At 47.5% G+C, this 13,781-nt stretch overlaps 1 protein-coding gene across 1 annotated transcript in view; it reads left to right on the forward strand.

Moving 5' to 3' along the window:
* The window catches only part of LOC148453343 (cytochrome P450 4B1-like), a 208,016-nt gene extending 196,733 nt beyond the window's left edge, over positions 1-11,283 (forward strand). The window contains exons 11-12 of the mRNA XM_088462254.1: positions 628-707; positions 10,965-11,283. Coding sequence (XP_088318380.1) covers positions 628-707; positions 10,965-11,154 — 270 coding nt within the window. The 3' untranslated portion in view covers positions 11,155-11,283. The remainder of the gene's footprint in view (positions 1-627; positions 708-10,964) is intronic.
* Positions 11,284-13,781: the final 2,498 nt, after the last annotated feature.

The following is a 13,781-nucleotide window of genomic DNA, read 5'->3' on the forward strand; positions in this document are numbered from 1 at the left end:
ACACCGCCAGTCACTGTGCTTCCTCCTGCAGGTAGGGGGGCTTGTTGTTCAAAGAGACAGAGGTAGTACCACCCCCACCCCTTGTCTCTCCCCCACACTGACTGCAGGAGTAAGCTCAGGTGACTGGTGTCACATTGCCCCGGGGACAGGAGAAGAGCGCAGAACCTTGTCCCTGGCACTCCAAGATTGCTATTAATTATCTATAGATTTGTATTTACTATCATAATGTCTGGTTTGCTGAGATATGATGAAATATAATCCGAAGACAATCTCTACAATATGCAGTTACATATCGGGAAATCGCATCTTGCAATACCGCAAGCTTGTCCTCACACCCCATAAAGGTGCACAGGAAAACCTGGGATGTCGCGGCTGCCGTACATACTGTATATATGACACATATGTACGCAGCCGATCATGGCGCTGATACTTGGTGCCCCCGCTGAATCAAGTGGAATCAGTGACCCCCAGTGTCCAAATTGTTATAAGCAATTGTAGAATATTTGCCTGATCTGATCCACCATTACAGTCACAGTTGAACAATGGATCTGTCTGATATAATTACCCCAAGAAGTGTATATAACGTTATCATGCACAGTAACCATGACTATATTGTTTTCTATTTAGGTATTTGATCCCCTGAGGTTTTCTCCGGAAAATACCAAGAGGCACCCCCACGCATTCCTGCCCTTCTCTGCCGGAGGAAGGTATTGTCACTCCTACAGAACATACACTATATATGTGTCACGGCCAGGGTATTTCAGCATGGCGCTAGGCGAGTGTTACCTGTGAGGTCGTTGTGGTGCGGGCTGTCTGGTGGCGGAGCTGGTGTCTGGCAGGGGGCTTTGGCTGCGCACGTTGTTGTGCGGGCCTGTTATCACTCTGCGCTGGTAAGGCCTGGCGGCATCTCCATTCCATTTGGCATGGGCGCCGCCATCTTGCCTTCTGGCTATGTGATGCGGCTGGCCAATCCTGGTGAGTCACATGTTCCCTCCGGCCAGTAACAGCATGGCATGGGGTATTTAGGAAGGGTCAGTGCCTTCCTTCTTTGCCAGTGCAACATGTATCTCAGCCTAGCTGAGAGGGAGTTCTCTGTGCTTTCCTGTTCCTGTGAATTTGCTGTCTGCCAGTCTGCCTGTCAGCTCCTAGCTCCCACTGGACTACCCCGCTTCCTCCATCACCCTTGCCCATACCTGAGTGCCTGAGCCTGCTGACATCCTGCTCATTTGCCTTAGTTCACTACCTGCATACCTGGCTTATTATTTCCTGCATCACTACCTGCATACCTGGCTTATTATTTCCTGCATCACTACCTGCATACCTGGCTTATTATTTCCTGCATCACTACCTGCACACCTGGACAGCTCTAATTGTTTCTACTTGGACATTAACCCATTACTCCCACCACAGAACTCTTGTGCACATTTATATATTCCTGGACTTTTGTTTACTGCCATATTATATGTCTACTCAAGCACTTATTAAAATCCTTGTTTTATTTTTAAACCTGCTTCTGTGATCGCTCCTGCTACCACCCCGGGTCCACAAACAACCCAGAACATAACAATATGGTGCACCTAGTATACATATACAGTTCTCTAGGGAAGCCTATTTCCAGGCGCACTTCCATCCATGTAATAAATCTGTACATGTAATATTCACAATCCCGATGTTTCCTTAAGACCATTTTAAGACAATAATTGAAGCTAAATCTAATAGTATATTTAGTGGAAAAGTGTAAATGGGATGCGGTAAGGATAATGGCGTGCGCTATCCAACCCGACGATATCCCGACAACCACATCCCGACATGGCTCTAAAGATAGGCATCGAAATCCTGATCATTAGCTCCACTACTAAATCCCAACACCCAGCATACCGAACAAGGGTAAGCCGGGGGTTTTAGCGTGTAACCGCGGGGGTTTGCTTTAGGGACCCCCAGGGTGACAGGGTTAGGCACACCCCTGGTGGGTTAGTGTGCGGGGAGGGGAGGGTTAGGTTTAGGCACTAATGGGGGGAGGTTAGGGTTAGGCACTAGGGAGGGTTAGGGTTAGGGGGGGAAGAGGAGAGGGTTTGGATACTTACCTTTAGCTGTCGGGATTTCGACCCACCAGGCTGTCGTCGGCAGTACATACCGATTCCGTTTAAATGAATAAAAGTTTGGTTCGGATATTTCTTCCATTGCACAAAGTGCACTTTCAGGTATATCCACAAAACTAGGTGTAAATTGTTTTTCCGGGGGCAATTCCAGGACAGTACAGCGGCAGTAATGGGTCAGCATGCTTTGTGGTTCATAGAAGGTCTTTGTCATACACAAATTCCGACACACCATTAGATTGTTAGCTCATAGGGGCAAGTACAGGGGTTTCAGAGGGAAATTCCAGCTTTAATAATAATCATACTTTTCAGAAGTGCATGACAGGTACCTTACGCTTTACCAGCAAACAACCTCTGTCTGTGTTATATATTAGTACGATAAGGAAATAAAAATGTTTCCCGTTCTGTGCATTATATTATTGGCCGTCTGTAGTAAAGGGGCTGATTCAGTTCCGCGCACATCATCCAGAATAAGAGATGTTGTGGTCGCTGTGTTCTGACGTCACAACGCTTACATTGCTCTGCATTGGATCAGCCCCTAAATATAATGAGTTATAGACCGGCGCTGTATGCTAGAACGCCGGCTCGGCTTTACCTCGCTATGGGGGAGATGTACGAAGAGGTGATAAGTGTCAGATGCACTATAATAACCAGCGACACTTACATTGCACATCCACATGTATGAAATCAATTTTCTCTACGGTATCTGTGTCATCTATCAGCTATGGAAAATCATTTGGATGTTACTAATAACTAGGGGTGAGCGGGTTCGGATTTCTGAAATCCGAACCCCCCCGAACCCCCCCGATCCGAGTCTGATCCGAGTCAGGCTCGACTTTTCCCGCCTGACTCGGATCTGAAATCGAGGCAAAACGTCATCATCCCGCCCTCCGAGTCTCGCGGGTTTTGGATCCTATATAAGGTACCCGCGTCGGCGCCATTTTCTCACTCGGCTGTGGACAGTGAAGAGGGAGGGTGGGAGTTAGGGCTGTGTAGTGTAGTGTAGTGTAGTGCTGCTGTTGTCCACTACTTCAAAGTCCATAGGGGCTGGCTGTGTTGTGCTGTGCTGCTGTTGTTAATAGGGGCTGTGTCCACTACTTCAAAGTCCATAGGGGCTGGCTGGACTGTGTTGTGCAGTCAGTTCTCCATAGGGGCTGTGTCCACTCCAAAGTCCTGTGCAGTGTCCCAGTCCTAAAGGAGTGCTGTAGTGTTGTCCAGGGGGTGCTCTGTCCATCAGGGGTGCTCCCCCCAAGTGCTAAAAAAATAATATATTTTCTGTGTTTGTGAATTGTGTGCGCAGTAGCCGCACGTGCATCAACAAAGTAGTGCCAAGCGTGCGCCTGTGTCATAAGTAAAGGGCCGGCTGGCTTGACCGTTAAAGGGTGCTGTAACCCCCGAAAGTACACTCCAGTCCAAACCAAAAAAAAATTATTTTCTGTGTTTGTGAATTGTGTGCGCAGTAGCCGCACGTGCATCAACAAAGTAGTGCCAAGCGTGCGCCTGTGTCATAAGTAAAGGGCCGGCTGGCTTGACCGTTAAGGGTGCTGTAACCCCCGAAAGTACACTCCAGTCCAAACCAAAAAAAAAATTATTTTCTGTGTTTGTGAATTGTGTGCGCAGTAGCCGCACGTGCATCAACAAAGTAGTGCCAAGCGTGCGCCTGTGTCATAAGTAAAGGGCCGGCTGGCTTGACCGTTAAGGGTGCTGTAACCCCCGAAAGTACACTCCAGTCCAAACAAAAAAAAAAATTATTTTCTGTGTTTGTGAATTGTGTGTGCAGTAGCCGCACGTGCATCAACAAAGTAGTGCCAAGCGTGCGCCTGTGTCATAAGTAAAGGGCCGGCTGGCTTGACCGTTAAGGGTGCTGTAACCCCCGAAAGTACACTCCAGTCCAAACCAAAAAAAAAATTATTTTCTGTGTTTGTGAATTGTGTGCGCAGTAGCCGCACGTGCATCAACAAAGTAGTGCCAAGCGTGCGCCTGTGTCATAAGTAAAGGGCCGGCTGGCTTGACCGTTAAGGGTGCTGTAACCCCCGAAAGTACACTCCAGTCCAAACCAAAAAAAAAATTATTTTCTGTGTTTGTGAATTGTGTGCGCAGTAGCCGCACGTGCATCAACAAAGTAGTGCCAAGCGTGCGCCTGTGTCATAAGTAAAGGGCCGGCTGGCTTGACCATTAAAGGGTGCTGTAACCCCCGAAAGTACACTCCAGTCCAAACCAAAAAAAAAATTATTTTCTGTGTTTGTGAATTGTGTGCGCAGTAGCCGCACGTGCATCAACAAAGTAGTGCCAAGCGTGCGCCTGTGTCATAAGTAAAGGGCCGGCTGGCTTGACCGTTAAGGGTGCTGTAACCCCCGAAAGTACACTCCAGTCCAAACCAAAAAAAAAATTATTTTCTGTGTTTGTGAATTGTGTGCGCAGTAGCCGCACGTGCATCAACAAAGTAGTGCCAAGCGTGCGCCTGTGTCATAAGTAAAGGGCCGGCTGGCTTGACCATTAAAGGGTGCTGTAACCCCCAAAGTACACTCCAGTCCAAACCAAAAAAAAAATTATTTTCTGTGTTTGTGAATTGTGTGCGCAGTAGCCGCACGTGCATCAACAAAGTAGTGCCAAGCGTGCGCCTGTGTCATAAGTAAAGGGCCGGCTGGCTTGACCGTTAAGGGTGCTGTAACCCCCGAAAGTACACTCCAGTCCAAACCAAAAAAAAAATTATTTTCTGTGTTTGTGAATTGTGTGCGCAGTAGCCGCACGTGCATCAACAAAGTAGTGCCAAGCGTGCGCCTGTGTCATAAGTAAAGGGCCGGCTGGCTTGACCATTAAAGGGTGCTGTAACCCTCGAAAGTACACTCCAGTCCAAACCAAAAAAAAAATTATTTTCTGTGTTTGTGAATTGTGTGCGCAGTAGCCGCACGTGCATCAACAAAGTAGTGCCAAGCGTGCGCCTGTGTCATAAGTAAAGGGCCGGCTGGCTTGACCGTTAAGGGTGCTGTAACCCCCGAAAGTACACTCCAGTCCAAACCAAAAAAAAAATTATTTTCTGTGTTTGTGAATTGTGTGCGCAGTAGCCGCACGTGCATCAACAAAGTAGTGCCAAGCGTGCGCCTGTGTCATAAGTAAAGGGCCGGCTAGCTTGACCGTTAAAGGGTGCTGTAACCCCCAAAGTACACTCCAGTCCAAACCAAAAAAAAAATTATTTTCTGTGTTTGTGAATTGTGTGCGCAGTAGCCGCACGTGCATCAACAAAGTAGTGCCAAGCGTGCGCCTGTGTCATAAGTAAAGGGCCAGCTGGCTTGACCGTTAAGGGTGCTGTAACCCCCGAAAGTACACTCCAGTCCAAACCAAAAAAAAAATTATTTTCTGTGTTTGTGAATTGTGTGCGCAGTAGCCGCACGTGCATCAACAAAGTAGTGCCAAGCGTGCGCCTGTGTCATAAGTAAAGGGCCGGCTGGCTTGACCGTTAAAGGGTGCTGTAACCCCCAAAGTACACTCCAGTCCAAACCAAAAAAAAAATTATTTTCTGTGTTTGTGAATTGTGTGCGCAGTAGCCGCACGTGCATCAACAAAGTAGTGCCAAGCGTGCGCCTGTGTCATAAGTAAAGGGCCGGCTGGCTTGACCATTAAGGGTGCTGTAACCCCCGAAAGTACACTCCAGTCCAAACCAAAAAAAAAAATATTTTCTGTGTTTGTGAATTGTGTGCGCAGTAGCCGCACGTGCATCAACAAAGTAGTGCCAAGCGTGCGCCTGTGTCATAAGTAAAGGGCCGACTGGCTTGACCATTAAAGGGTGCTGTAACCCCCGAAAGTACACTCCAGTCCAAACCAAAAAAAAAATTATTTTCTGTGTTTGTGAATTGTGTGCGCAGTAGCCGCACGTGCATCAACAAAGTAGTGCCAAGCGTGCGCCTGTGTCATAAGTAAAGGGCCGGCTGGCTTGACCGTTAAGGGTGCTGTAACCCCCGAAAGTACACTCCAGTCCAAACCAAAAAAAAAATTATTTTCTGTGTTTGTGAATTGTGTGCGCAGTAGCCGCACGTGCATCAACAAAGTAGTGCCAAGCGTGCGCCTGTGTCATAAGTAAAGGGCCGGCTGGCTTGACCATTAAAGGGTGCTGTAACCCCCAAAGTACACTCCAGTCCAAACCAAAAAAAAAATTATTTTCTGTGTTTGTGAATTGTGTGCGCAGTAGCCGCACGTGCATCAACAAAGTAGTGCCAAGCGTGCGCCTGTGTCATAAGTAAAGGGCCGGCTGGCTTGACCGTTAAGGGTGCTGTAACCCCCGAAAGTACACTCCAGTCCAAACCAAAAAAAAAATTATTTTCTGTGTTTGTGAATTGTGTGCGCAGTAGCCGCACGTGCATCAACAAAGTAGTGCCAAGCGTGCGCCTGTGTCATAAGTAAAGGGCCGGCTGGCTTGACCGTTAAAGGGTGCTGTAACCCCCAAAGTACACTCCCGTCCAAACCAAAAAAAAAATTATTTTCTGTGTTTGTGAATTGTGTGCGCAGTAGCCGCACGTGCATCAACAAAGTAGTGCCAAGCGTGCGCCTGTGTCATAAGTAAAGGGCCGGCTGGCTTGACCGTTAAAGGGTGCTGTAACCCCTGAAAGTACACTCCAGTCCAAACCCCCAAAAAAAATATTTTCTGTGTTTAGCCGCACGTATATATCAAATCGATATAACATAAATGGAGGACCAAACTTTCTCCGATAAAAATAAAATAGAGAAAGATCAAGAACCACTTCCTCCTAGTGCTGAAGCTGCTGCCACTAGTCATGACATAGACGATAACATGCCATCAACGTCGTCTGCCAAGGCCGATGCCCAATGTCATAGTAGAGGGCACATACAATCCCAAATGGCAAAGTTCAGGAAAATGACCTTGAAAAAGACATTTAAATCAGCTGAAGAGAAACGTAAACTTGCCAATATGCCATTTACGACACGGAGTGGCAAGGAACGGTTAAGGTCGATCCCTAGTATGTTCATGACTAGTGGTTCAGCTTCACATGACGATGGAAGCCCTCCTCCCACTAAAAAAATCAAAAGAGTTAAGCTGGCAAAAGCACAGCGAAGAACTGTGCTTTCTAAGAAGATATCACAAATCCCCAAGGAGAGTCCAAGTGTGGTGGTGGTTGCGATGCCTGACCTTCCCAGCACTGGACGGGAAGAGGTGGCTCTTTCCACCATTTGCACGCCCCCTGCAAGTGCTGAAAGGAGCACCCACAGTCCACTTGCTGATATGCAAATTGAAGATGTCACTGTTGAAGTACAACAGGATGAGGATACTGGTGTAGCTGGCGCTGAGGAGGAAGTTGGCGAGGAGGATTCTGATGGTGATGTGGTTTGTTTAAATCAGGCTCCGGGGGAGACAGTTGTTGTCCGTGGGATGAAAAAGCCCATCACGGTCATGCCTGGGCAGAAGACCAAACATTCCACCTCTTTGGTCTGGCAATATTTCTATCCAAATCCGGACAACAACTGTCTTGCCATATGTACCATATGTAAAGGTGAAATAAGTAGGGGTAGGGACGTCAACCACCTAGGAACATCCTCCCTTATACGGCACCTGCAGCGCGTTCATAAAAAGTTACTGTCAAGTTCAGAAACTTTGGCTAAGACCGTAAGCAGTCCAGGGACACCTAAATCCCGTTGTCCTGTTGTATCCAAGCGCCTGCAAACCACACCGTCAACTCCCTCCTCGTCAATTTCCTCCTTAGTCAGGATCGGAAGTAGTCCTGCAGGCCATGTCACTGGCATGACTGACTCTCCTATCCGGGATTCCTCTGGAGGATCCTGCATTGCTACGCCTACTGCTGCTGCTGCTGCTGTTGCTGCTGCTGGGAGTCGTTCATCATCCCAGAGAGGAAGTAGGAACACCACTACTTTTACTAAACAATTGACCCTCCAACAGTCCTTAGCGAGGAGGATGAAGTACGACAGCAGTCATCCTGAAGCAAAACGTATAACTGAGGCCTTGACTGCTATGTTGGTGTTAGACGTGCGTCCGGTATCCGCCATTAGTGCAGTGGGATTTAGACAATTGATGGAGGTAGTGTGTCCCCGGTTCCAAATCCCGTCTAGATTCCACTTCACTAGGCAGGCGATACCGAGACTGTACAGAAACGTCAGAAAAAGTGTCCTCAGTGTCCTGAAAAATGCCGTTGTACACAATGTCCACTTAACCACGGACATGTGGACAAGTGGAACAGGGCAGACTAAGGACTATATGACTGTGACAGCCCACTGGGTAGATGTATCACCTTACGCAGCAACAGCAGCAGCGTCACCAGTAGCAGCATCTCAGAAACGCCAGCTCGTTACAAGGCAGGCTACGCTGTGTATCACCGGTTTCAGTAAGAGGCACACCGCCGACAACCTCTTAGAGAAACTGAGGGAAATCATCGCCCAGTGGCTTACCCCACTTAGACTCTCCTGGGGATTTGTGATATCTGACAACGCCACCAATATTGTGCGGGCATTACATCTGGGCAAATTCCAGCACGTCCCATGTTTTGCTCACACAATAAACTTGGTGGTGCAGAATTTTCTGAAAAGCGACAGGGGCGTGCAGGAGACGCTTTGGGTGGCCCGAAAAATTTCTGGCCACTTTCGCCATTCAGCGACTGCGTGCCGAAGACTGGAGCACCAGCAAACACTCTTGAACCTACCCCGCCATCACCTGAAGCAAGAGGTTGTGACGCGGTGGAACTCAACCCTCTATATGCTTCAGAGGATGGAGGAGCAGCAAAAGGCCATACAAGCCTATACATCCACCTATGACATAGGCAAAGGAGGGGGTATGCACCTGACTCAAGCACAGTGGAGAATGATTTCCGTGTTGTGCAAGGTTCTCCAGCCCTTCGAACTTGCCACACGTGAAGTCAGTTCAGACACAGCCAGCTTGAGTCAGGTCATTCCCCTCATCAGGCTTTTGCAGAAGCAGCTGGAGAAAGTGAAGGAGGAGCTAAGACGGAGCGATTCCGCTCGGCATGTGGGACTTGTGGATGAAGCCCTTCATTCGCTTTGCCAGGATTCCAGGGTGGTCAATCTGTTGAAATCAGACCACTACATTTTGGCCACCGTGCTTGATCCTAGGTTTAAAGCCTATGTGGTGTCTCTCTTTCCGGCCGACACAAGCCTGCAGAGGTGCAAAGACCTGCTGGTGAACACACTGTCAGCTGAAGCGGAACGTGACACGTCAACGGCTCCTTCTTCATTTTCTCCCGCAACTGGGGCTGCCAGGAAAAAACGTAGGTATCCTAAGCAACCCGCTGGCGGTGATGCAGGGCAGGCAGGACCAAGTTTGGACATCTGGTCCGGACTGAAGGACCTGGCAACAATTTCTGACATGTCTACTGTCACTGCATATGATACTGTCACCATTGACAGAATGGTGGAGGATTACATCGGTGACAGCATCCAAGTAGGCATGTCAGACAGTCCATACCTGTACTGGCAGGAAAAAGAGGCAATTTGGAGGCCCCTGTACAAGCTGGCTCTATTTTACCTGAGTTGCCCCCCCTCCAGTGTGTATTCCGAAAGAGTGTTTAGTGCAGCCGGGAACCTTGTCAGCGAAAGGCGTAGGAGGTTGCTTCCACAGAATGTGGAGAAGATGATGTTCATCAAAATGAATTATCAGCTCTTCCAGGGAGACCAGCCTCCAGAAGGTACAGAGGGACCTGTGGTGGTGGATTCAAGTGGGGACGAGTTAATACTTTGTGAGGATGAGGATGTACACACTGAAGAGGGTGAGGAATCGGTGGATGAGGAGGATGAGGATGACATCTTGCCTCCGTAGAGCCAGTTTGTGCAGGGACACATTAATTGCCAGCTTGTTTTGTGGGGGCCCAAACGAACCAATCATTTCAGCCACAGTTGTGTGGCAGACCCTGGCGCTGAAATGATTGATTTGTTAAAGTGTGCATGTCCTGTTTATACAACATAAGGGTGGGTGGGAGGGCCCAAGGACAATTCCATCTTGCACTTCTTTTTTTTCTTTGCATTATGTACAGTTTGGGGCCTAGTTTTTCTAACTGCCATCCTGTCTGCCACTGCAGTGTCACTCCTAGATGGGTCACGTGTTTGTGCCGCCCACTCGTGTCGCTTAGCATAGTCATCCAGCTACCTCGGTGCAACCTTTTGGACATGAAAACACTATTGTGAGGTGTGAGGTGTTCAGAATAGACTGGAAATGAGTGGAAATTAAGGTTATTGAGGTTAATAATAGCATAGGAGCAGAGAAACCAACAAATTCTGTGATTTTAGCTGTTTTTATGCTTTTTTAAAAAAAAATACAGATCCAAAACACAAAACCCAGAACCCAAAACACGGAAGGGTGGTTTTGGCAAAACCAATCCAGATCCAAAACACGAAGAAAGATCCAGATCCAAAACCAAAACACGAAAAGTGGCCGGTGCACACCCCTACTAATAACCTATAAGCGCACTGTAGTGGTTTATGCTTGTTGTCATGTTCTGTGCAGCCGCTGCGTCTGCGGGGGTAAGTCTGCGCAAAAGATATTGCGATGTCTGCGAGACCTTGCGCATTCCGCAGTGGGGCTGGTCAGGAGACATGACGTAGCGCATCAGCCCTAGGCCGAAGGGAGGGGGTTTATCTCACCCACTCCCACCGCCGAGATGTTAATCATGGAGTTATAGAGGGGAATCAGGGAGAGCTATAGTGACACGATAAGTGCCGCTATAATACATCTCCCCCTATATTTGTATTATATATAATATATATGTATTTCTTACACAAGGGGTCCAGTACTGCAAAACAAATGTTTCATTTTTATAATAAGTAATTTCAGTGTAATATCCAACTAATAATGACTAATGGCTAAATCCTTTGTATTCAATTTCTCACCCCCAGGAATTGTGTCGGCCAGAACTTCGCCATGAATGAGATGAAAGTCGCCATCGCGCTGACGTTACAGAGGTTTCAGTTCTATCCGGACCCTGAGAATGAACCATTACTATACGCTCAGTTGATCTTACGCTCTGTGAATGGGATACACCTGAATCTGAAGAGAATAGACCGTGACAGGGTGAAAGATGTGTAATTAGAGATCATTTCTACAATGTTCTTCACCCATGTAAGCCAAGCACAACTGTTATTAATAAGTAATAATAAAATCTAGGAAATCTGATACTATAACACATATAATAACACATATAATAACACATATAATAACACATATAATAACACATATAATAACACATATAATTGGTGTCCTGTGTTTTCATCTTAATCGTCTTAGTCATGATATGATAATGCAATATAACCACTGACTAATCAACTGGGCTCCAATTACCATATATAGGCTGACTAGTAACTGTGTTGATATGTCCTATTAATGTAGAACAAAAGTGTCACAAAACGCACTGTTTGCTGCGTCCGCTGGGTATCTCACGTGGTTCCCCGCTACATGCTCTGTGGCAGACCCCTATGATTCAGTCTGGCGCTTGTCCAGCTGTGGCGGCTACTTCTCCTCCTTACTGCTTCCGACATGCTCAGTGGCTTCCATGTGCGGCATCCACAGTCTGTATCAGGTGACAGTCTATCCACCAACAGGAGACCAGTATGCAGTCACATGATGCCTGCAGCCAATCCCTGACAAGCCAGGGGTATATAAGGATTCTCCCTGCACACAGCACTTGCCAGGGTAATGTTGTCCACGGCCTAGCTGTGAGCTATTTCTGTGAGCTCCTGCAGATTCCTTTTTTGCCTAAAGACTCAAGGTGCAATCACCACCTTGCTACACTACTGGCTCCAGCGTTCTGGTGCCATACTGGTGACTCCAGCATTTCGGGCCCATTCTGGTGACTCCAGCATTCTGGTCCCATTCTGGTGACTCAAGCATTCCTGTTCCATACCTGTTATCCAGCATTCTGGTCTCATTCCAGTTGTCCAGTGTTCTTATCCAGAGCTACTCTGGGTTCCATGTGATCCAGTGTCCTCCTGGTTCTAGTCTTGTTGAAGTACTGAAGTTCTCTGTCCTATCCACCTTCACCTGTGTTCCTCAAGCATCAATCATCTGATTCCCATCAAGACTCTGGCTGTCCCACCAGTGTCTTCAGCTACCAGCAGCCACATCTTGCCTACCAGTTAAACACACAAGTGCACACCATACACTTTATATCTCTGTCCTTGTCCATGAGCAGGAACTATTTTAGGTCTCCCAGCTTTCAGCCGTTCACCCTAGATCGCATTTCAGCCAAAGACTCCAGTCCGGTTCTAAAGACAAACACAAATGTGACAAAGAGGCTCCAGCGAAATTCTGAAATGGAGTTTAGACCAGCCAGTTTGTCCTAAGATTTATTAAGAGTAACAGCAGTGATGTGCAATGAGAGACAGCAGCTGTAATGTGTCGGTAAGGAGCATTACTCGCACCCACGGAGGAACATGTGCTGCACATCCGTTCAGTACTTTATACACTAGGCAGTAATGGCGCATGGGGAGGGGTTGCTTATGCACAGTGTCATGTCCTGGCAGCCATCTTGGTAAAGGTGGCTTGCTGTCTTCAATACAGTATAGCAGATGGTGCTGGAGCAAACTCCTCTCTAACAAAATGGCCCCAACATCTGCCAGCCCTGCCTGCCCCATTATACTTACCCCTGATTCCAACCCCCTTCTTCAGATGCCAAGCAGACATGGTGATGTCATTTCTATCATCCTTCAGTTTTATATAATAGACTATAGCACAGGATTGTTCAGGAGGAACGTGGCCTAGAAATAGTTTCAGTAAAGGACTTTACGTTTTCTCCTGCTTCTTCATTACAAACTGTGTATTTACCTCTGTGTGATACACTGAGGGAAACGGTGATCTTGTAACAATGGGCCTGATTCAGAGCCGTTCGCTATTTGCGGTCGTTCGTTCAAAAACAAGGGGTGGCTATTCAAATGATCCGTTCGCAAATTGCAGTCTGTTCACACCTCTAAGTCTGAACGAGCGAGCAAAACATACGCTCGTTTATTTGATAAAAACGCCCCCTGGCCGCACGCACCATACGTCATGTCCGCTATTTATTAGATTAATCGAGTACATCGTACAGCGTATGAACTGCTCGCTATTCTTGTGGTTGGTGTTTTCAACCGCTATTTTGCGAGCAGTTCTGAGTTAAAAAAAAACAAGTGACGTTGTCAATGACGCTGCTGTATTAATTATGCACTCCCGTAAAACGCCCGTTTTGACCTTTAAGCACGCCTGCGAACGGATCTCCACTCCCCGTTTTCAAGCACCTTCCCCTGTTACCACCCACATACGCCTCATTCTGTCACTCAAAATAGCAGGCACTCGCTATATTGCGTACAAATGATTTTCGGCCGCACTGACTGGTTCGCGCATGCGTACTAAAAACCGTACGCATGCGCAGATGTGCGAACATCGCTCGGAACGAGCGTACTGCCGCTAGCGAGTGGCTCTGAATGAGGGCCAATGTTCCTTACCGTGTGGTAATCAGTTGGCCTGAGGGAGAGACCGGCTGGTTATACTTTGGTTACTCTATTTTATTCCATGTGACTGTCTCTAAATTTCCCACAGCAGAGAGATAGGAACCCAACCCCAACACAGTGAGTGACACAAACAGGGAAAACTCAAATGATCTTTACTACACTGCCTCCACTACACGGAAATAAAGTAGTTTTTTGTTTTTTTGTGTCAGTTGGTTGATTCTGACAAAAAACAGA

Source organism: Taudactylus pleione, unplaced genomic scaffold (assembly GCF_031769625.1).
Source record: "Taudactylus pleione unplaced genomic scaffold, aTauple2 ptg001168l, whole genome shotgun sequence".
Lineage (NCBI taxonomy): Eukaryota > Metazoa > Chordata > Amphibia > Anura > Myobatrachidae > Taudactylus > Taudactylus pleione.